The sequence below is a fragment of the Periophthalmus magnuspinnatus genome, chromosome 3, assembly GCF_009829125.3.
Source record: "Periophthalmus magnuspinnatus isolate fPerMag1 chromosome 3, fPerMag1.2.pri, whole genome shotgun sequence".
Taxonomy (NCBI): domain Eukaryota; kingdom Metazoa; phylum Chordata; class Actinopteri; order Gobiiformes; family Gobiidae; genus Periophthalmus; species Periophthalmus magnuspinnatus.
Genome location: NC_047128.1, coordinates 24,934,990 through 24,957,964, shown reverse-complemented (window position 1 = coordinate 24,957,964; position 22,975 = coordinate 24,934,990). Strand labels below are relative to the sequence as shown.

The window sequence follows — 22,975 nt, the reverse complement described above, 5'->3', positions numbered from 1 at the left end:
AGGCCACTTGGTCAGGTTACGGTGCAGAGAGGCAAGCCTGCTTCCTGTAAGAAAGTTATGTTTTTTACGAGCACGTGGTACACTCTCCACAAGAAAAGTTATATTACACATTTAAAAGAAAAAGGAGATGCCTAGTTAAATGTGAAAATAAATATTTACAATGTATTTTACCTTTACAGTTCTTTGTTTTTCAGTAGATGATTTATTTCAAGGTGTTGCAGTTGTAGTTTTAATTTCTTTGCCACAACTAACTGTTCAGGGCCTACCCATCTTCCCCTTTCTCCTTCTTCCTCCGCAGATGTTGTTTGTTGGTTTTCAGTGATCCTTCCTCCGTGCCCGTACACAGCACTTTGATGGTGTCCTCTCCATCTCCTCCTGTGGCCTTCTCACTAAAGCCAATGCTTTAATCAACCTTCCTGATGCCAACAAAGCATCTCCTCTCTTTGTCTGGGCCTCGCTTTGGAGAGGGGGCCAGCTTCCAAGTTAATTGTGCATTCATAGCATTTGCCTGACACACAAATTAACTCCTTAAACTGTGGGGTTACATAGAGAGGAACATGGATCTTCTGTTGTTTTCCTTTGCTTTAGACTAGATCAGACTTAGACAAGATAGCAGACGGGCTGGCCCCTAGAGAAATCTTTTTACATTAGTAATTGAGCTTTGTGGCTGTCCCCAGTAACAATTATAAACACACCATTTATTCTTCACACTGCTCCATCAAAGTTATGAACATAAGCCTCGATCAGTCTCCCAATATATAAGCAATATAACAGGCTCTGGTGGATGAAGTACTCAGATTTGTTACTTTAGTAAAAGTACAGATACAGAGGTAAAATGTTACTCAATTAAAATGGAAAAAAAGAAAAAATCCACTTTAGTATTTAAGTACCCATTTAAAGTGTTGTCAATCTGTTAAAGTATTAAATGTAGTTATGTTGATGTTGAAAAAATGTTGATGATGTTACATTGAAAAAAAAAAAATGCATATTTTGGTCAACAGTTGCAATACAAATCAACTTCTTATTTTTTCTTATGAATTTTGTGTATTTATTTTTGTTTGCTTAAAGCCGAAGCTTGAACTTGAAAACTTTAGTCAGGATGTCACCACAAATATGGCAAAAAATAACCTCTCAAATCATATAAAAAGTACTTTTTACTTTTCAGTCCAGTTAAAAAATGTAGTAGAGTAGAAAAAATAGACACCTGCTCCCAAATGTAGTGAAGTAAAAGTAAAAAGTATCCACTGTAAAATTTACTTAAGTAAAGCACAGATACCTAACAATTCTACTTAAGGCTGATGGATAGCAGTGTTTTGTCTTCCAAAAAATATAAGAAAAAAATAAAATAAAATAAAGTAAAATATATAAATAAATAAAATAAGTTTCCCTTCTTCCCTTTTAATAAAAATAGGAGCTTTGAAAAAACTAGGAAGTCACACTTGAAAACAGCACCAAAAACAATAAATCATTGTGGAGATCAGTGTGTTCTGTTGGCACATAGGCCATGTGCTACTTGACTAAGTGGTATGGGGCTAAAGTTAAGAGCTCTTTATGAGAGGGAGATTCCTGACTACACTAAAGGAAAGCTTTTCAAAAGAATGGGAAGTATTGGGAGCGCAGAGACATGGTGCATTTTCCGCCGCTCCTTCCCCAGGCTTTTCGTCGCGTTACTCTTCCACTCAGTCATTGCTCTTAGTTTCTCCCTCTTTTTATGTTCAACTTTACCTTTCGTCGGTGTTTGTGGACAGTGGACAGTATCGTCAGCGCCTGCAGTTTGCTCTGTCCTCTGCTGTGACATGTAGACAGACCAAGTGTTTGTTTACGTTTATGATGAGTCTTAATGAATGAATGAACGAGCCTTATTATTAGCTCCAGATTATTACAAAGATGAAGCACACATCATTGTGAGTGCACAGGCTTTACACATGGCGCGCGCGCTGCCCACATGTGAGCTTGTGATGTGAACAACAGCGTAGAAGACCTGAGCACCTCCCCAGCCTGCTCCAGGAAAATGTCTGGCGCCAACGCTGCTTTTAGATGAAAAAGAATTCCTTTCGGGCAATTCTTAGAAAGTTTAAGGCTCGTCTACCTGACGACAGGTAGGCTGTGCTGCGGTGCGGTTTGCGCACGCGCATGCGCGCCGCTATAAGTGCTGGGTGGAGAGCGGGGGCTGGTTCAGTGTACAGTATCTGAACCGGACCACAGCGCAGCCTGGAATCTGTGTGTAAGAGGAGCAGATGGAAGACAAAGAGAAAAGAAAGAAGGATCCAGACGCCTCTAAAGGCGACAGGGTCACTTTGAAGAAAGAAATTGGACTTATGAGCGCATGTGCCATAATAATTGGTGAGTATGACTCTTTTCTCTTCACTTTATTGAACGCTCATAAAATATCAGGGCGTTTGAGGGAGATTCCGGTAACCAGAGTTTGTGAAAATGACATTTGACAGAATAGTAATGGTGGAAAAGGCTGTGTTGCTGTTGGCTCCTAGAAGTTACAGTTAGGCTATCTAATGTAACAACATACAATGGGATTGGAAATCCCTTTGAGCGCCAAGTTTCCTAACTGTGGACCGAGTTGGATAATTACAGTCTGAGGATTAAAACTGGTTTATAACGGTTAGTCTAAGTCGTTTTTAGTTTTAGGGACAAAAGGGTAATTCTTAAAGATGCAGTTCAAGGTCCATTCACAGAGAGAAACAGATCTCTTTGACTGTGAGAGGAAACAGTTGCATCAGTCCATAATAGAGTGCGTGCATATGGAGATGCCGACGTGGCTGGATTAAATCATAGCCTTTTGAAGTTCTCACAAGAGTCTCACGAATGCGCGCGGTTTGTCTGCAGCCACAAAGAGATCCTCATGGACAGGACCAGGAATTGATTTGATTATTTCTGGACATCCTTGTAACACTACTCGTTGAGAGCACAAGCACTTAGAGACGGGAAACACGCCATGCAATCATGTAGGGTCTATGAGGAAGTGTATTTTTTGTGCTCTCTGGTTTCCTGTGCCCATTATCACAGAAGAAGCCTCAATGGTTCAAGGAGTAACTTTATTCTCTCTGCTCATTCAGCCAGTGATTCAGCGAAGTAGAGCAAGGGCTTTTCTCATGTCACTATATAGTACCCATTTTTGACCTCCTTAGTTTCAATAAGAAGAGAACAACACACCTATGGCCTGAACATCTTAGGCCCAGGTGAAGTAGTCGAGATGTCTGTATATAGGCCTACTGTTTAGATTTTTCGTCATATAAAATGCATGGGTGTATTTAAGACTAAACAGTGTCCACCTACAAATGTATTGAGAGTAGGGGTGTTATTACAAAACCTTGTAAGTTGCAGTTAATTTGAGTCATACAGCTCTCCTGCCTCTACCACGCAAGCTGCTGCCTACGGTTCACCAATTCTATTTTGTAGATGACTAAAGTATGAAGAAAATAAAGCTGAAAAATGTGTGCCTGATTGTCATCTCTACCTCACAATTGAGAGTTGAGAATGGGTTTTGAAATGTGAGATGTTTTGTGTGACTTTAAGGCATAACAAGCCCTAAGCGACAATTAGCTGTGCAAATACTTGAAATATCGTGGATTGTAGGCCAGCAACACAAAACCTAATTAATTGAATTTTCAAAAAATCAACAACTGCTGCTGTAAACAATGATCATCATTTCACTTAACACTTTAGGTATGTTATGTAGAGCAATAGTTCTCAAACTCTCCTCACCAAGTACCACATAATTTAATATTTGGCTTTCCCAGCAACACCAGATCTAAATTAAGACTAAACTTGGTCTAAAATTAGACAATACCAGATCTAAAATTACACTAAACAATGGACATGGTACTTCTAAATGATGACTGACCCAAAGGATGACAACATCATTAATACATTTGTCTCTATTAAACAAATATTCAAACTGCAGTGGGCCTGCCTGCCACCAAAGGCAGTCTACAGTTTGAGAAACACTGATGTAGAGTATAAAGAAGAACCACAAGATGACATGAATGGGATACTGGCTCCACCAAAAAGGATTTGAGAAAACACCAAAGTTTATTTCTGTAATAAAATTTTTTCCAATTTATTTCGTTGCCTGAATGAAGCTTGTAGCCTGTAATGCCAACCTCCATGACATAACAATTACAACAGAAGCATTATGTAAGCCCTCTGCATCCCTACACAGCCTCCACAATCAGAAGTGACAGAGATAAATGTGCCAAGTGGACCGCCCACTTTCCAGAGCATCATTAGAGAGCACTCCAAGCTGCGCTAACTGTGTGAAGTCTGTGCCTCACAAGCTGAAAAAGCCAAGCACAGTCATTATGCAGACTCTGTGTAACACTTATTCCAAATAAAAACATGGGACAGTGTAAAGTATAATGTGTTTGGACAGCTGTGGTTTGCCTCTTAGGGGGCTTGTTGTTAGTTTTGCTCATAGGGCAAAGACACATCATGTTAGCTAGAGAGGTTCTGTGGAGAGTGGCCAGGCTGGATGAGACAGCATGGTGCCACTGTTTTGTCCTATAGCTGAGTAACATCATTCTACAAATTATTATGTACAATAGCAAAGGTCAATGAAGGGATGTAACAGGCATTTTGTGATGTTTCAAATCAAAATGTTCATATTATAACAATCTTTTAATTTCTGGGTTTCAGATGAGATCACAAATTACATTGCTTGGTTGTTCAGCTTGGTCATAGGAGAGTATGTATTTAACATGAACAAGCTCACGTTAAATACATGCTGTCCTGTGACTGAGGCCACACCTAAAAAAAAAAAAAAAAACACCCAACAGGTGCTTTCTTTGTATTCCAAAACAATAGTAGAAAGGTGACAGCTGCTATGTGGGTGACATCATTTAATGAAAATTACTCTCAAGAGATTTGAAAAGCTAGAATCCTAACAAGTCCGCTGGGATTTGTCATGGAAATTATCTGTAAAATAATACCAAAACATGCAAGAAGACTGTGTGTTGGTTTATTACATTTGCACCGGTAAACAAACGACTCTACTACTGACAGACTTTCTGCTGCAGCAATGGGCTTAAATACTGTCTGAGGTCTGAGTCCTTCCCTAAGTACAATTTGCATTCAGGCGAGTCTGGCTGTGCACTTTTTGGCCTTCTTAGCTCAGACAGGTAACACTTTGACATTAGCATTTCAGTGCACGTAAGGATAATCAAACAATGAACATGTGAAAACAAACAGCAAACATGTAAACAAAAACCACAAAGCCTTCCTGTTAGACTAAAGGATTAGACAAAGAATAGTGTGGCTTTTAATACTTTTTAAAGTGTATCTTGGAGAACTGAAAAACAACACACAAACTAACATTTGTACCTCAGGTTGGGATTGTGGTGTATTGTTCCTGCATCTCATGTCTTTGTCTTTTTTCAGTATTTATTATTGGCCAGTAATTAGCACATCAGAACTTCAGATAAGATAATATTCAAAGTTAATCAACTAAAACAGTACAATTATTGTACAATTATTAACTATGTAAAATAATTGAAGATCATGCATATATAATAAACAAGATGTACCGTAAAGGGCCTTGGGGGATTAGAGTCAGTTTTCTGGGTTGATTGTACCGTAAATAGCAAAAAGGAAAATCTACAAAAGACAAAAAGATATTTTTTTAAAACTGATTAAAAAAAAATAAGTTGTTTAGGTCTATGATCCACTATTCCCATACCAGCTGCAGGCTCGTATGATTATATAGTTATACATTTCAGATTATATTGTCATCTGAAGCCCAGCAAGAGTAATAGAATTTTAGAAATAGCTCTCTTGATTGAAATGAGGGTCACTACTACTGTGAAATTAATCGTAGTCAAATTGAAATCGCAATTTTAATGGACTTGAAGTACAACAATTTCCTCCACAAACAACAAAATAGCCATATCTTATTCTGCATAAAACTTCTAACCCTGAAGTTTAAATCTGTACAAACATGTTCTGAAATCTGAGTGTTGTATTAGTGTGACCAGTTCATTTTTTCATGGTATTGGTAAATGGTCACATTTTTTATATATTTTATAGCGCTAACCTTCAAGGCACTCAAAGCATTTTACATCAAGGAACCAATCACCCCATTCACACACACATTAATTTACCAGTATATGCAGAGACTCGGTTAAAACACTTTAAATTGTGAACACAATCTTATTATTAAAACACAAATTGCAAGTCTAATCACAGTTGCAATGCTTGTCAGAAAAATCACAATTAGATATTTTTCCCAAACCATTCAGCCTTAGTCACTACATTCTAACGCTCAGAATAGTTGATGTGCATTGCCTTATTGCAGTTTCTCATAGCTTATACACTGAATGAAACCTTAATGTATTTTTGCCAGGATTTTCAAATGTGTCTTATATTTCTAGGAAACATCATCGGATCAGGAATCTTCATCTCACCCAAAGGAGTATTGGAGCATGCAGGCTCTGTGGGACTGTCTCTCATTGTGTGGGTGCTGGGGGGTGGCATCTGCGCCCTTGGATCCATGTGCTATGCTGAGCTGGGTGTCACCATTCCCAAGTCTGGAGGGGACTACTCCTACGTGACAGAGATTTTTGGGGGGCTAGTGGGGTAAGTATCACCACAAAAGCTGTCATACGTTGTGTCTGGAGCATTACTGTTGCTGTAGGGGTCTTATGACATTGTCATGGTCCCGTGATCTGTCATCCGATCCCAGCGCTGAGAGTCTGAGAATGTCAGCAGTGTTCTGGTCTGTGCAAGTGGAGCACCTGCGCAGACCAAAGTGGCTTGGGTACAAATACAAAGGAGCCTTTTCTTGTTTGTTATAATTGACTAATAATGTAACTGGGGCAACACTACGGTACTACGATCTTTTTCATTGTGTGACTGGTTTCCACAACAACCAGAAACATGATGTAAAAGTTTGAACCGTAAACAATCAAATCACCTGTGTGTTCCACCTACACCATTTTGATTTAATGTTGCAATGTTATTTCACTTAAAAATAAAAATAAATTACTCTTCAAAGACATGTGTGATACAAGCTACTACATTTTAACCTTTAGGAAATATCTAAAATAAGCATTTGAGTTTATTTTAACAAAACATCAATCTGTAAAAGCTAGTAGGGGATTGGCTAACATTGTGCTAAGTGCTGTCAACACGATCCATTCAACTACATTTTATTTACAGAAATGCACAACAGACATGCAGAAAAGCACCAGACTACTCAAGTGGTAATATTGACATAGTTATGGCAACATGAAAAGCAGCATTATTATTACAGTAATTAAGACTATAGGGCATGTGCTTATTCAGGACATATGAAGAATTTTTTGTTATACAGTTCTATTTATTTATGTCATGGACATTACTCTTTATCAAACAATATCGTTAGGGTTAGCCAGAAGTCAAACAAATCCACAGTTTCATTTACTTAGTTTATTTTAAGAGAGTCCAACTTATTTCCAAGTAGTATGTGTACATTAATCATTATTCAGTAGCTTCCGGCCAGGTAGAACTGAGCCAGTATAGAGCTATTTCACTTCCGCCATCCACTGAATATTTCTAGGTAATTGTGACAAATGGGCCCTGTGGTTGTTTCTGTCTTGTCGTTCGGTAGCTTCCTGTTGTTATGGAGCGCGGTCCTGATCATGTACCCCACCACACTGGCTGTCATCGCACTCACCTTCTCCAATTACGTCCTACAGCCCGCCTTCCAGAACTGCCTCCCTCCGTTCATCGCCACACGGCTGCTGGCCACCATTTGCATATGTGAGTCATATGTGTGATTATTGTTCAGTATAAATAACTCTAGATGTGTCACAGTCATATCGCTGCTCTCATACCATAACTGTATTTTTTGGCAATATATAATTCCACTCTCCTGCTGCATCTGTAGGTGTAATTGTCTCTGTTCTCACCCAATCAGAAAGATTCTTACATAAAAAACACAAACTGAAAACTTTGAAAAATGGGCAATTGTGCTATAAGGTATTGATGTTATAATGTTCTTCTCAAATAAATGACAAAGTATGAATTTACTATAGCCCCCGAGCTTGGCTTTAACATCAGGTGACCAATGTATCATCATCTCTATGATATATATTGAAATAATAAAATTACAATATCAGATCAGACCTATACTATAATTAAGAATTATTGTACATTATATTAAGCAACATGGTCTTTCAGAAATGTCCTAGGTGTGTGCTGCTTCAACCTCAACCAAGATATTTACACGCACAATTTAGATTCCAAAAGTTTGATGGATTTTTGTCTTAACTGCTCACCCTTGTAGCGTTCATCAAAGAAAGTGGCTCATACATTTTTGGAAGCTTTCCAACATTCTCCAAAGTCTGCATCAATTTCCTCCATAGTCAAATTAGTGCCCATTCATATTCAAAGCAGAATCTTTCCACTGTTTACTTTGATGTATTTTTGGATGAGTTGGTAAAGTTGGATAACATCACACCCCTTTATTATTAAAAATATGATGTAAAAAGGTATTATTTGATGACCCTTGTGCACTGTGTAACTTTTGTGGTGCCGGTCCACCAGACGCTTGTCTCCATGGAGTTGTTATTGCTTTGCCCGAGATGTTCCACAGTATGGTACTTAACACATCTGTCTTGCAATTCTTAAATTAAAGGTGTTTTTATTGCTTAGAAATGCCTTGAAAACTGTTGGCAGAGTAGCTCATCTAGAGTCATCACTTGTCTCTGTGGAGATTGATAAATTTAATGCAAAACAATAACATCTCCATGTACCCTCCACCAGAAAAGTTACATAGTGCACCTTTAAATAGCCAGTTTCATACATACGCAGAGCCTGCATGTTTCAGATAGAGTACAACCAGTTTGTTCTTGTCTGAACTGGATACAGAGGCGAGTGTATGGCCAGGGGTGATGTGCCTTAGCACATCATCTGATTATTTTTGGAGCTCAGAGTGGCTGTTTGCATACAATGACACAATGACACATGTTTGGTCCACAAGGTTATGCATGTTATAAGAACAGATTATTATTGTCTGAATTGGTGCGCTTCCTGTTTTTTCCTGTTTCTAACAGCACATGTGAAGGCTTAGTATATTCAACACTGCCCTGAGATTGCATCACTCTCACTGACTGAAGAAGGTTGTCTGTTTTCCCCAGAGCTGGTTTGCTTGTAGAAATGAGCTGAACTAGTGTTGACAAGACAAAAGTAATAGATATACATAATAAGAGATATACAGTTGTAGTTGTGGTTTAAGTTATAGTAACTGCAATAACAGTGGTAAAAACTGCACATGATCCTTTATGAATTCACTGCTATATATGACTACCACAGCTTTTGAAGTAGTCTTAGTCTGCATGCCAAGCTCATGTCTTGTGTGTGCAGTGTCCACTTGGTTCATGTTAGACTGTGCCCAAACATATGCGTGAGTATGAGGCAGCAAACCAGTCCGCTCCAGTTGAGGACCGACCATCTTCCAGGAATAGGAGAGGTGGCCTGGGCCAGCCCATAGCAGCAAAGTCATGCAGCAGTAGAGACATGCTAGAATATACTCAGCAGTTGGCTGCCCCACCTGATGTTTTCAAATGTCAGTTAGTGTCTGTCACACTATATGAAAGATTGTGCAATGCATGAGTTTCTATCTTACGTTGGAGGCAAGGGATGATATTGAAATTGTGTGTGATAATTATCATGGTCAAAATACAAAAAAAGATTCTGGTCATATAAAAGCAATTAACATCTTTGTTGGAGATTATACAGAATATGCCAAAAATGATTATTGTCTGCAATTACAGGTGTTTTATTGCTAAAAAAAATACATAGAGACAGACCTGTATGTTAGCCTGGTGGTGTCACCTGCTTGTCTCCATGGAGATGGCATACTGTGGAACTATCCAGGCACAGCATTAACATCTGTAGAAAAACTACATTGTATTAGGGTTGGGCAATATGCCAAAATTAAATCACAGTTTTCTTAGAGCCAGATCATAATTTATTATCTATATCTTTATCTATAGTATCTATAGTATTTAAGAGGGAGCTAAAACTTTCTGCTTTTTCTCTTCATTGTGATTAGTTAAAGCCACCTGTCACTCACTTATAGCATGATGGAGGCTGACCAATAAGAGGTGTTGATGGTGGAAAGTGAATGTATTTGACCATAGAGCTCCATTAAACAGAAAAGCAGTGACAATGACAATTTGGTGATTTGACCAAAATATCATATTGTCACAGGGATGAGATCACTATTAGATTTTGATTGCCATATCAGCCATTCTACCTTGTATAATTATTTTTATGGTGCCAAAAAACACATATTTAACTAATTTCCAGGACAGAGAAAGGGTGGTTTTATCCATACTTGAGGTTCATTAGGTAGAATGGCATCTCTAAGATCGATTTTCAGTTCATTCATTCAACAAATGCTACATTTTATAAAGCAATTGGACTTCTTTACTGTGAAACACGTGGCCCGGCATGCAGTCGAGGGAATTCCTGCACGCTTATTTGTGCATTCTTTTCCTCTTACACTGTAGGTCTGAATGGAAGAGATTGTGAACTCATAGAGGAGGCAGATACCAGTATACAAGCTGTGGTCTCAGACTGAATAGTAACTCTATATGAAAAGTGGTCAGATGGTTTCAATTTGATGTCCCTCCTAAACTGTAGCCATTCTGTACATGCATCCAGCACGCAGCATATTTGGAGTGTAATTGATAGCTTTGTTCTGCCAAGTGTAGGTTTATAATGGTGAAAACACTGGGCCATTCAAAAGAACAATGTGTAGGCAATTAGAGGCATAGAGCCTATAGGGGCCAAAGAAGTAGTTGTAATGGCCAACAGTAGCGACTTGAGAAACTTATAAAGCACGAAAAAATAAAAAAAATCTAAAACATTAATAACATTAATAAGAATAGACAGCAAATGTTTATAGGGCTGCAGTAAACAGAAAAGTAATAACATTAGCAATCTCTCCAGATCACCAGCGGGTCAAATTGTCCACCACTAAGGGATTTAAAGGGGACATTTGTACAATATACTTTTATATTATGACAATGTTCCCTCATTATTTTTTTGTCCTTGCTTTGTCCTGTCATGTCTGTATGTTAATGCTATTGATCCCTGCTCTGAGCCAAATTTCTACATGAGGAAACAAAAATAAACAAACCCTGAAAACCTCCATCCTGATCATTATCTTTTTTCAAATTTGTATTTTGACTCATTCAAACTCGTTTGAGTAATCCTCCATTCAACACTTCAAAAAAAAATGTTTTCACCTATGCCCCATCTCCACCCACTATTCTGTTACCGGCAAAATCTGATACCAGGTCTTATATGTAGGTTTGAAAAATGTCACTTAGCCATTATACAACAATAAAAACAAGTACCATACATTCAAATCAACTGCTTGCTACCGTGAAATGAAAGGCATATAAGTTCTGAGATTTTAAACAGGATGTCTAGGTAAATGTTGAAATGATTATCTATGTATAGTTTAATAGTAAATACTCCTACAAAGCACAATATGCCTTCTTTAACTCAAAGACATACATACAATACTGATGTATGTACAAATTAAAAAAAATAAAATAAAACAAACACTTCTGACTGACCTTCAGGTGAGCTTGGCTGTGTGTCATTATCAATTTAGCCGTGTTTGTTTTAGATTGTAGTGGGGCTGTTATTTATTTGGTAAAGCTTTTAAAGTGAAAGGAGATCTAAATTGGACCCCGCCTGCACTAATGCTAGACTTCAGTAAATAAGTTAAGAGGGACTAAGTATAACTTATGCAGGACAAATAGGATTGCTCCCTAAACCAATAAATAGTAAACATTGTATACACGATAATAAATATAGTGTACTGAGTGTATTATTGCTTTAGAGGAAATAAGTGGCAGCTAGAGTTGTGGCTGATGTTAAAAGCCTAAAATATACACTGCAGTTTGGCTCCTGACTCTATGAAGAGGAAAAGACATTAGTTAGTATTCAAGTGCTGGTGTTTTGCTCAATGGCACACAGATTTACCTGAGTTGTCATGCATAAAGTCCGCTGGCACCTCCTTCCTGTCAGATGTATACAGGCCAGAGCAGGGGGAGAGCTGCTGTTCTAGGGCAGAGGAAATGTGTTGCAATGTAATTGACTATAAAACTTAAAAGCATTAAAGGGGAGAGGAAGCTGTGCCCAGTGTCACCAAAACGTAGTGCCAACTATTCTCGTGTTTGTATGTGTGTGCGCTTGTGTGTGCGTGTGTATGCGTGTGTGTACGTGGGTGTGTGTGTGTGTGTGCGGGGTTGTGTGGCCAAGCCAGCGGAAGCAGTTTGTCCAACTTGTGTGGTGGGAGGGACGCCTGCCTCAGTGATGGATGACACTACTTAAAAGCCTGGACCAACACACAAATACACGCACACACACACTATCATGAACCTAAGCTTTACTTTTAGATTTCATGGAACACAATTATGATTGAATTTAATAACTTATTTCATGAAAGGCAACTATGATGATACCTGTTTGGATTGATTTTTTTAACCTGATTTAATGGCAGAAAATATGATTTTCACTTTGCGTTCACAATATTTAGTAGTTTTGTTGTGAGACCTAATGCAAGTATACTTTACATTGTAGCATAAGGGAATACACAATAAACTAAATAAAAGTGCTATTTTTAGCTGTATATGTATTGTCCACATACACATACCATGTTCATACAAACAATTATAACTTGTGTTTCCCAAGTATTACAAACAATTTTGCCATTTAAGCTTAGCTAAAGTAGAAGAACATTTTTCAGATTTGTTTTGTGGTGTAGTTTGGAATCATTGATCATCTTGTGCAGTACATTTATTCACCTGTTACCATCTAAAATATTGTCATGTGGATCACATATATTAATAATGACAATACAAGTTAACATTTAGTTTTACCAGTGTAACTAATGCACAATATGCATGCAACAAGTGTACCTAGCGCTCCTGCCTCTTACAAATTAATATATGGGTTCTTTTCCATATAATTTCCCACAGTTGTTGGAATATATATGGATGCCTTTCTGTCCTTGGTGTATAGTTAATATGTTTCTGTGTTGCAGTATTTCTGACCTGGGTGAACTGCTCCAGTGTGAGATGGGCCACCAGAATCCAGGATGTGTTCACAGTGGGAAAATTACTGGCTCTGGCCCTCATCATCGTAGTGGGGCTGGTGCAGATCTGCAGAGGTATGTGCACAAGTTTCAGTTTGTTGCAGTGATATGTATTTCACTTAGGTCAGCAGAATTAATCACATTGTAACTGAGATTCAGTGAAACAGTGAACAGTGGTTAAAGTTTAAAAACTTACTGTGTCAAGGTAAAAAAAAAAAAAAGGGGGTTAAAAAGGTCCCAGGTAAAATTCCTTTATTGCTTAGATGGGATAAGCTTTCGACACAGGTTGTGTCTTCATCAGGGCATAAGATGCCCTCCTCAAGGACAGGGCTCAAAAGCTAGCAAGCAGTGAAATTACCATGCTTGTAGTATATGGCATAAAAAACTTATATGATAAAGTTAAAAAAGAGCATCCTATGAAGACACAACCTGTGTTGAAACATGTTGACTCATCCCATGTAAGCAATAAAGGACTTTTACCATCACTAACAGAGTGCCTCGGACTTTTTTGACTGACGTTCGTGTACACAAGTATGGTCATTTTCTAGCTTTTGAGCCCTGTCCTTGAGGAGCACCTGTTCAGAATTTTTCACTAAAAGAGGCCTCTGAAGCTCAAATTTTTCCTATGTTTTGAAAAAATATATTTTATTTGTTAAATGCTAATGATTTAAAGTCTGTATTTCAAACTTTAGGAAAATAATATTGAAAGAAAATGTACTTGTTTTTGACAAACCGTGTTAATTTTTAAAAATTGTTTTCCATATTGACCAGTGCTTATTTCTACCATTTCGTTAGTCTTACTGAAAGTGTAGATTCAAAATTATTACTTAAATTATGTTTCTCCAACAACAACAAATGACTTTTAAGTGACAAGTAAGACAGTCTACCTCCATGGTGATTTATCAATCACCATGGAGGCAGACTGGGGCAGAGTACTGAGTTATAATAGTCGTATTGTGATTTAGGTGTGGGAAGGTTGTTTTATCAGTCCAGAATGAAGCCATAGAACATCCTAATAGGACTGAATTCATAACACCAAGTCATTATTTAAGTATATCAATATCTTTGTTTATATGATAGCCTATGTGCATTTATTATACATTTAGGCATAACATTTTCAAATACTAGTACTATTCAAATATCTGTAATACAATGTGCAATTGGTTTTCCTATTCTACCACTGGATTTATGCACACATAGCTCACTTTATGAATACAGTGGTCCCTCATTTATCACGGGGGTCACGTTCTAAAAATAATCCTCAATAATCAAAATCTGCAAAGTAGTCAGCTTTATTTTTTATAATTATTATATATTTTAAGTCTGTAAAACCCCTCACCACACACTTTGTACACTTTTCTCAGACAGGCATTAACATTTTCTCACATTTCTCTCTTGTTTAAACACTCTCAAAGTTCAAACCTTTGTAGATTTAAAAAAAAAATAAGTACAGTATTATAGAATGAAACCAGAGATCAAGACCTGTTTTCGGGCCCAAACAATTGTTTGAGAAATAAAAATATTAACATTTTCCTATACTGTAAATAAAAATGATAGCTTTTAGAAATACTGTCAGTGCAGAACGTTTCATCGACATTGTGGGTTTTGTCAGGGAGAAAACTTGCAAACGTACAGCACTTCAGAGTCACACTGCGATCCAATATTTTTGCAAATTTGGCTGAACTCATTCTGTACTGTACAAGAGACACAGCACAGAGGAGACTAAATGCTAAATGCCCTGGACAAATTGCTCATTGAATTGTAGTTGCTAATAAGCTTCAGATGTTCTGAAATCCCATCTCAGTTCAGTGGTACAAGTGAGAAATTAGATTAGATTGATTAGCTTCATCATCAATGTAATCATTGTAAAGTAAATATTTTGTATTAATGTGATGGCCTTGTCTTGGTCGTAGGTTATTATGATGCACTGCGGCCGAGTGTGGCCTTTGAGTTCAGTGGGGATCCCTCTGTTGGAGAGATAGGGCTGGCTTTCCTCCAAGCCTCTTTCGCTTACAGTGGCTGGAATTTCCTCAACTATGTCACAGAGGAGGTGGTGGAGCCACGCAAGTATGTAACATTAACTCATTGTTAAATTATGCACCACATCAGATCTGTAATAACACTTGCCCTCTTCCAGAAACCTGCCCCGTGCTATCTACATCTCCATTCCACTAGTGACGCTTGTTTACACCATGACGAACATCGCTTATTTTTCCTCCATGACGCCTCAGGAGCTGCTGGCCTCTAATGCTGTAGCAGTGGTGAGCCATTATCTTATCCAAATCATGAAAAAACAAGAGTAAACAAACATAGTTTTATAATGTTTCTAAAAACAAAAAGTAATGTAATAACAAATATACATTTAATAAATAGCGAAAGTCATCATTTTACAAAAATTGGTTCGAAAAGTTTGTTTAATGTTTGGTTTAATTTATTTGATTTATTTTGCTTACTATGACAATATGTCAACAATAACAATATTGTTTTTTTTACAGACATTTGGGGAAAAGCTGCTGGGCATGTTTTCATGGATTATGCCAATTTCTGTGGCGCTGTCTACGTTTGGAGGAATCAATGGATACCTCTTTACCTCCTCCAGGTAAACACAGTTTTTTTCTTAAATTAAATACTACAACATAATTGGTTTGTGTGCTGTCAAATAATCAGTCAGTTAGGTTCATGTTAATGCACAAAATGTTCCTTGCATATGTAAAATGTAATACGCGTTTTAAGTTGAAAGTAAGTCATTCTTTTTAATTCAGCCTGAAGTATCTGATGGTGATATTTGTTTAGGTTTGAGTATAAATTATGAATTCATTCTAACATTTGCACATCTAGGCTCTTTGGTGAAAATAATGGAAGGTACTGACTTGTTAGAACAAGCGTGTAATGTAATGTATTCTGTGGTATAGGTTATGCTTCTCTGGGGCGAGAGAAGGACATTTGCCGTACCTGCTGGCTATGATCCATCTGAAAAACTGCACTCCTATACCTGCTCTGTTAGTCTGTGTGAGTGTAACTGTTCACTATGTCCAGTCTCTTCAAGAGCTTTGAGTCCTCACACATGATCTCTCCTCTGCAGTGTGCAGCCACTATACTGATCCTGTGCATAGGTGAAACACATAACCTCATCAACTATGTGTCCTTTATCAACTACCTGTCTTATGGAGTAACCATCGCTGGCCTCCTATACCTTCGAAAAACAAGACCCAATTTGCATCGTCCTATAAAGGTATGTAAAATGCTCAAGAGTTTAGTCACAGCACACATGCTAGGGTCTGTGCCAGTCTTAGCGTCATTTGTCACGGACAGTTAATAAACTTTAAGGATCAAGAAATCTTCAAGAAAATGATAAAGCATGTGGATGACATAATGAAAAGACAAGGCAGTCAGCCCACCACATTTCTGTCAAATGTAACAGAATGGCTGCCTAGGATCCAGAATACACACTTCAATACTTTATGAAGATGTGAGTCTGGTGAATCTGCCCATTTTCAAATGGTTATAATTGACAGGTGGGACAGGTGGACAAATCAGGGACACACATGGTCTGTCCCTTTTTGAAAAAAAAGGGAAAAAAAATCACAGGGGGCTGAAAAACATGGCAGGTTTTTGGAGAATCAATGAAAGAAGCGCTAAACTCAGGTGACCAATGAGCTCCTTTGTTTCACATATGTCACTGAAAAAAAAGAATCTGATTACACGATCATGTTTGACTGAGACACAACGGAAGACGTGGGGATCAGACTGATATCAATCTCTATTAAAAAAAATACAGAGATAGATTCTCGATTTGCTAGGCAAACAGAATGATGCAATACAAGGCACAAATTGGTCCTCCAGTGCATATCATATTATCTGTTAAAAAGTGTCCATTTACTGTCATTTTAATCATATTTGAAACAATTGATGATTGTCCATGACATGAATTATTTTATACTAGCAATGGGCAGTGTATATAGAATAATTTTAGGCCTAATGCACATGGTAAAACTTATCTCAGTGACTGTGTCTCCATGGTATGTGTGTGCCCAATAACACTGTACATTTGTGCTTTAAATAGAATCTTTGACAGCATGTCTCTGAAAGGAATAGCAGGTGATCAACATGGCCCCTTATAAACATTGTGACATTTAACCTGTTAATTGTCTAAACACAACTGTAACCATCAACAACAAAAATAATCCTAATAAAAAATTTTTTTTAAATTTAAAAAGTAAAATAACAATAATAATAATAATAATAATAATAATAATAATAATAATAATAATAATAATAATAATAACTGCTATAGATCCACACTGTGTGTTTTCACTGCATTCACTGTGAGCTTAAGTTAGTATTGGTTAACAATATCTGTGCAAACCCTCAGTCGTCCAGGTCCATAGCAAAAGGCAAAGTTAAATCTGTCAACTGGACAAATCATTGTAGGAGTGAAGACGTTTCACTGCTCATCCAAGCCGCTTTTCCAGTTCTAGTCAATTCCATGTGAGTGAGCTTCCTGAAGACTTCTACCTGGAGGCACAGGTGGGCCATGGACTCACCTGTCTCTCCTATTATGGCTAACTTATACATGGAACAATTTGAACAGGAGGCTTTGGCCTCATTTCCAGGTACTCCACCCACACATCATCATCGATATGTAGGTGACAACGGAACTAAAGTGGATGACAACGAGACTGAAATCAAAATTCAAGATCTGGAGCCCTTTACTGCACATATTAATTCTGTGGATCCTAACATCTGGTTCACAGGGGAAGAGGCCAAGGAGAACAAACTGGCCATCTTAGATTGTGCAGTAACAATAGGAGAGGACTCCAGGTAGAAGTCTTCAGGAAGCCCACTCACACGGACCAATACCTGCTGTTTGATTCACACCATCCACTGCAGCACAAACTCAGAGTTATCCGTACTCTACAACACAGAGCTCAAGTGGTGCCCACTAACACAGAGGGAAAAGTGAAGGAGGAGCAACATGTGGAGAAAGCCCTCTCTGCTTGTGGATATCCAAAGTGGGCCTTCAGTAGATCTAAGAGAGCTAAAAAACAGGAAAACAGGCAATCTGAACCTAGAAGGAAAGGTGTTACCATCCCTTACACTGCGGGTGTGTCTGAAAAACGTCAGAGAATTTCAGACAGTTTGAAATTCCTGTCTTTTTCAAAAACACAAACACTTTAAGACAAAAACACCCAAAAGTTCACCCAAAGGACAAAACCCAGAGTCACAAACAAAGTAATGTAGTCTACTCCATTCAGTGTAGTGAAGAGTGCAGTGAGCGTTACACTGGAGAAACTAAACAGCTACTCCATAAGAGGATGTACCAACACCAGCATGAGAGTTCCTCTGGACCCCAGTCCGCCGTACATCTCAAAGCCACTAACCACTCCTTTGAAGACAGTCAGGTTCAGATCTTAGCCAGAGAAAAGAAATGGTTTGAGAGGGGAGTTAAAGAAGTTTTGTTAGGAAAAGAGAATCCTTCCTTAATCAGGAATGGGGGCCTAGACATAATCTCTCCACCATCTACAACTCCATCCTCAGACCCAGAACAATGAGAACAATAGCAGGGTTGTTAAGGGCTGAATAGGTTAGTTTCATCTGAAACTGGAGACAATAGCTGTTTACAGTTTCAGTGTAGTTAGCTCCTCCCCTCAGATAGATATAAGGCAGTGGCCACGAGCAGTCTGATCAGAACTGAAGAAGTGGCTTGGATGAGCAGTGAAATGTCTTCACTCCTACAACAATTTGTCCAGTTGACAGATTTAACTTCGCCTTTTGCTATTGGTTAACAATATTGATTGGTATTACTGAAAGAATGGCACAACTTAGTTGCACACAAAGTTGCTAATAAAGTCTGGTGTCCTGTGACCGTGCATCATGCATTAAAATATATGACACATTTCTGTATCTTCCTTGCGTGTTGTTCAGGTGAGCGTGCTGATCCCCATTGCGTACCTGCTTTTCTGGGCCGTGCTGCTGTGTTTCAGCCTCTACTCAGAGCCTGTGGTGTGTGGTCTGGGCATGGTCATCATGCTGACCGGGGTCCCTGTCTACTTTTTGGGAGTTCACTGGAAAAACAAACCAAAATGGATATACACAGCAGTCGGTGTGTGTTCATGGTTATACTAATACATGTGTAGGCTGTATTAACATTTGATGACCCTTTTTTGTTGTTTTACAGAGAAAGTGACATATGTGGGCCAAAAGATCTGTTATGTCGTATTTCCTCAGGAAGACCCCTTAGAGACTGAACCCCTCACTTCCTCTAAAGGGGACTGAGCACTACAAAGTTTGACTTCTACTTCCACTTTTTGGACAGTCTCTCCTTTTATAGATAAACTGATGTATCCTCTCTTTGATGGAGACAGTGATGAAGCAGCCTAAGAAGAAAGGGTACTTTGAAGTATTTGTACCAAGCTATTGCCACACCAGCATGCCAACTGTATTTTTTATTTTTTTATTGCCACCACCACTCAAAGAACTATCTGCTGTTTTCCAGGTTCACTCCTATGATTCCCTTTTATGACTTTTAACTTGGGTTTAACCTGGGCTAATGTGCCTTATGAGATATCTACGTTGCTATGATGTCCTGAGTCGTGCGGGTATTTTGCAAGCCATTTCTGCACCTAACACTACATTTCTATTATGGCTGCTACCTAATGCTGTTCTCTGCTAATGACTTTATAATTAATGTGCATTTGCTTGTCCATTGCCTCTAATTTAGACATTTTCTTTTAGCTGCTCCAAATATGCAAGGTGCCTTCTTAAGCAGCTGACATTTTTCTCTAGTTGTTATTATTGAAAGTAAGAGGCAGAAAAATGAAGTGAAAAGTAGAAAAATGAATGCATGTTCCTGCTTGTTGGCCTGGGGAACTTATATCCAAACAGAGTAAGCTGTGTAGTAAAATACCTGGAAAGTGATTAGAGCGTTTTTTTTAAACTGTTAAACACATTTTTACAAAGTAGAATCCTAGCTGTTATCAGTGTATTTGGAAAAGATTAGACGAACATTGTAAACAATTTTGGCAGCATATTGTGTAAGTTAACGCCCTTGTTATGATGTATGGTTGAAGTACTTGTTTTAGTGCCCAACCCAATTTTTACCTCAGGCAACCTTACTTGATATAATCTTGTATAGTGCCTTACGTTTGACATATGTAATCGCCTGCAGTTCATTATTCTAAAAATGCATTCAATTTAAGTAAGACTAAGAGTTTAGTGTTACTTATTTATTCACCGGCCAATCTGATGTAACGTAATGACTTGGCCTGCTGCCTAATGTAATGAGTCGATGCCAGTTATTGCCTAATGTTCAGATTCATGTCAGTTCTGTCAGAACAGCTGACATGAAGAAGCAATCAGAGCCACAATCAGAGCCGAATCATACTAACTTGGGGCCCTTGACAGCTGTTCCTTGTTTTAAACACTTTACATAACTACTCACTGAAAAACTGAAAAACAAATGTGGCAACTCCATATTTGCCATCCGTTAAGTGCTTTTATAAAACAATGTTATTAACCTTGCTGTTTTTTATCCTTCTTGCTGTTTTTTATCTTGCTGTTTTCCCAGTTTCCCTCTTCAGTGCTTGCATGAATAAAAATGCATATAATACATGTTGTATTATATGTATTATAACAAGTAATATATTGATATGAAGAGTTTTTTTGTCAAGAAGCTACATTATTCTCTTGGTCTGATGCTGGATATTATTTTTGTGAAAAGACGCACACTACACTATGGGCCTCATTTATCAAGTGTTTGCTCATGTGCTAAACAGCTAAAGAAAAACCCAATGCAATTTCTCACAGAGACACTGCTGTCGATTAATGAATATGAAAAATGGGTTGTTTTTTGCCAACATGTGCAAAATCTGAGCTGGAGGAAATGCAAATGAAGTTGTTTAGCAGGTGCTGCCAGATTGAATACAACTATGAGAGCAAAAACTGTGATAATATAGTACATTGGAGAGATGGTTGTATATTTTTTTGCACTGTTCTGATGCCGCAGGCACGTGCGCGTTCATACGTGTATTTACACGATCCAGGGACATGCATAAACATTTTGGGGGGTAGGTGCTCAACCAAGAAAAAAGGCACTTTTCCCTATTACTTAAAATTAACATATCCATGTTTTTTTTAAGTAAGCAAATATGATTTTGCTTCATTACAGATTATTCTTAGGTGTGCAGCTGCTGAACTTTTAGTAGATAAAACCTCCTGCATATAAATGCATGAGCTGAAGGACCAAAAAGGTTATTACAAAAATGATACAGATAGAGCAAAAAAGGATCATGTGAGTGCTCCAGTGCACTGAGAGCAGCCACTGTCTGAGCTGCAGCCTCATTCTGGGGCCGACTGTCAAAAATAAAAACTGGCTAAAAAGCTTAGGTGGTGGAAACCATTGTCATGGAATCTAAACAGTCTTTGATTTGGCACTATGTGCAGTTAAGGCACACAAACGGAGTCTGGAAACTGTGAAAGGCAGACGCACAAGAAAGAAGAGAGGGAGCAAAGCAAAATCTTTAGATAGTTTATTGTTGAGTGTTTAAAACACATTTTACACATCTGCTGTCTTCATGGGGCAAGTATTAAACCTAAAAATATATATTGACCAGGAGGGCACTTAGGGGCAATAGGAGCAGGTGCTTGAGCACCACCTGGACCAGGTGTGTCAAGCTCAAGGCCCGGGGGCCAAATGTGGCCCGCCACTTTGTTTTATGTGTTAAATGTGTGCATTAACCCTAAACTAATGAGATTTTCCCAACACATGGAACTGAGAAATATTTTCAAACAATGATTCCAAAGTGTTCAGGAAGAGGAAAATTGTAGGCATGGAGGGCAGTTTCAAGAAAGGTGAAGGTGAAGACAAGAAAAACCTGTATATTTTTTGTGTTTCGAGGTGGGGTCGGTTGTGAAAGACACCAAACATGGAGCTAAGTATTCAAAAGTTAGTCAGTTTATCAGAAGATATGCAGTTACAGAGACATGTAATATTTGTAACTTGAATAAGTAATAAATACAGGAACAGTTATTTAACAAGTTTAAAAGTAGTTACATTTATTTTACGTGACATTTATACTGCCTCACAGTTACATCTGGCCCTTGATGGCAACCATTTTGCTGATGTGGCCCTCAATGAAAATGAGTTTGACGCCCCTGACTGGACTCTCTGTGTACGTCCCTGCTGTGATCATCATACCGCGTTTAAGGCCAAAGCGAAAAGGATAACGCTGGTAAACTTGCTGTTCAAAGATTTCACCACTTCCTGTCAGACGTCCATTGTGTTATGTGTTAAGAACTAAAGGCAAATACAGGTGGATCAGATTTTCAAAATTGATCAGATTTTTTAAATAAAAATAAAAAATTGGGACACATATAATCTAAGGGGACTTCTATCGGTGGATTTTTTGGCTTATGGTAATTTTCAAGCATGATTTTCTGTATTTTAGCGAAACAAACGTCAATATATGGGCCCTTTACATTTGGTGGGTATTGGATTGGTGTAGGAGTGGACCATGTGAGGTTTCTTGTCCCGACCATCAAATTTTTGTTGACGGGCCTGTATCTGGGGCATTTCTTGTTTAAAACGGGGACACTTCAACATTTCGATAAACTCCAGGCATGCAAACTTTTGCACTTGCTGATTGCTCTCATTTACATGAGTCTTGCGGCAGGAATAATGCACACATGCACACACAAGCACATGGATTGATAACTGAGGCCCTTTATCTGTGCCCCCAGCTGCTGTAATCTACTCCAGATTTGTAAATAAACTGTACAGAGAACTGAGAACCACATTCCTCTGTATGTTGTGATATCTGTACATACTGGATAACAATGCAATAGATGAAGTTAATAAATGCATATTCA

At 38.2% G+C, this 22,975-nt stretch overlaps 1 protein-coding gene across 1 annotated transcript; it reads left to right on the top strand.

Moving 5' to 3' along the window:
• The first annotated feature begins 2,172 nt into the window (after positions 1–2,172).
• slc7a10a (solute carrier family 7 member 10a) lies at positions 2,173–22,970 on the top strand. The gene is made up of 11 exons (XM_033983112.2): positions 2,173–2,343; positions 6,381–6,585; positions 7,598–7,749; positions 13,058–13,183; positions 15,022–15,175; positions 15,246–15,369; positions 15,604–15,707; positions 16,021–16,117; positions 16,191–16,340; positions 19,034–19,211; positions 19,287–22,970. Exons 1-11 carry the CDS (start codon positions 2,238–2,240, stop codon positions 19,382–19,384), a joined length of 1,494 nt encoding a protein of 497 aa, XP_033839003.1. The 5' UTR covers positions 2,173–2,237; the 3' UTR covers positions 19,385–22,970.
• Positions 22,971–22,975: the final 5 nt, after the last annotated feature.

Excerpts from the sequence above, each read along its gene's own strand:
- slc7a10a (XM_033983112.2), top strand. The coding sequence starts at position 2,238 with ATGGAAGACAAAGAGAAAAGAAAGAAGGATCCAGACGCCTCTAAAGGC. Across the intron at positions 15,176-15,245 it reads GAGGTGGTGGAGCCACGCAA|AAACCTGCCCCGTGCTATCT; the intron begins GTATGTAACATT and ends GCCCTCTTCCAG. Across the intron at positions 15,370-15,603 it reads CCTCTAATGCTGTAGCAGTG|ACATTTGGGGAAAAGCTGCT; the intron begins GTGAGCCATTAT and ends TTTTTTTTACAG.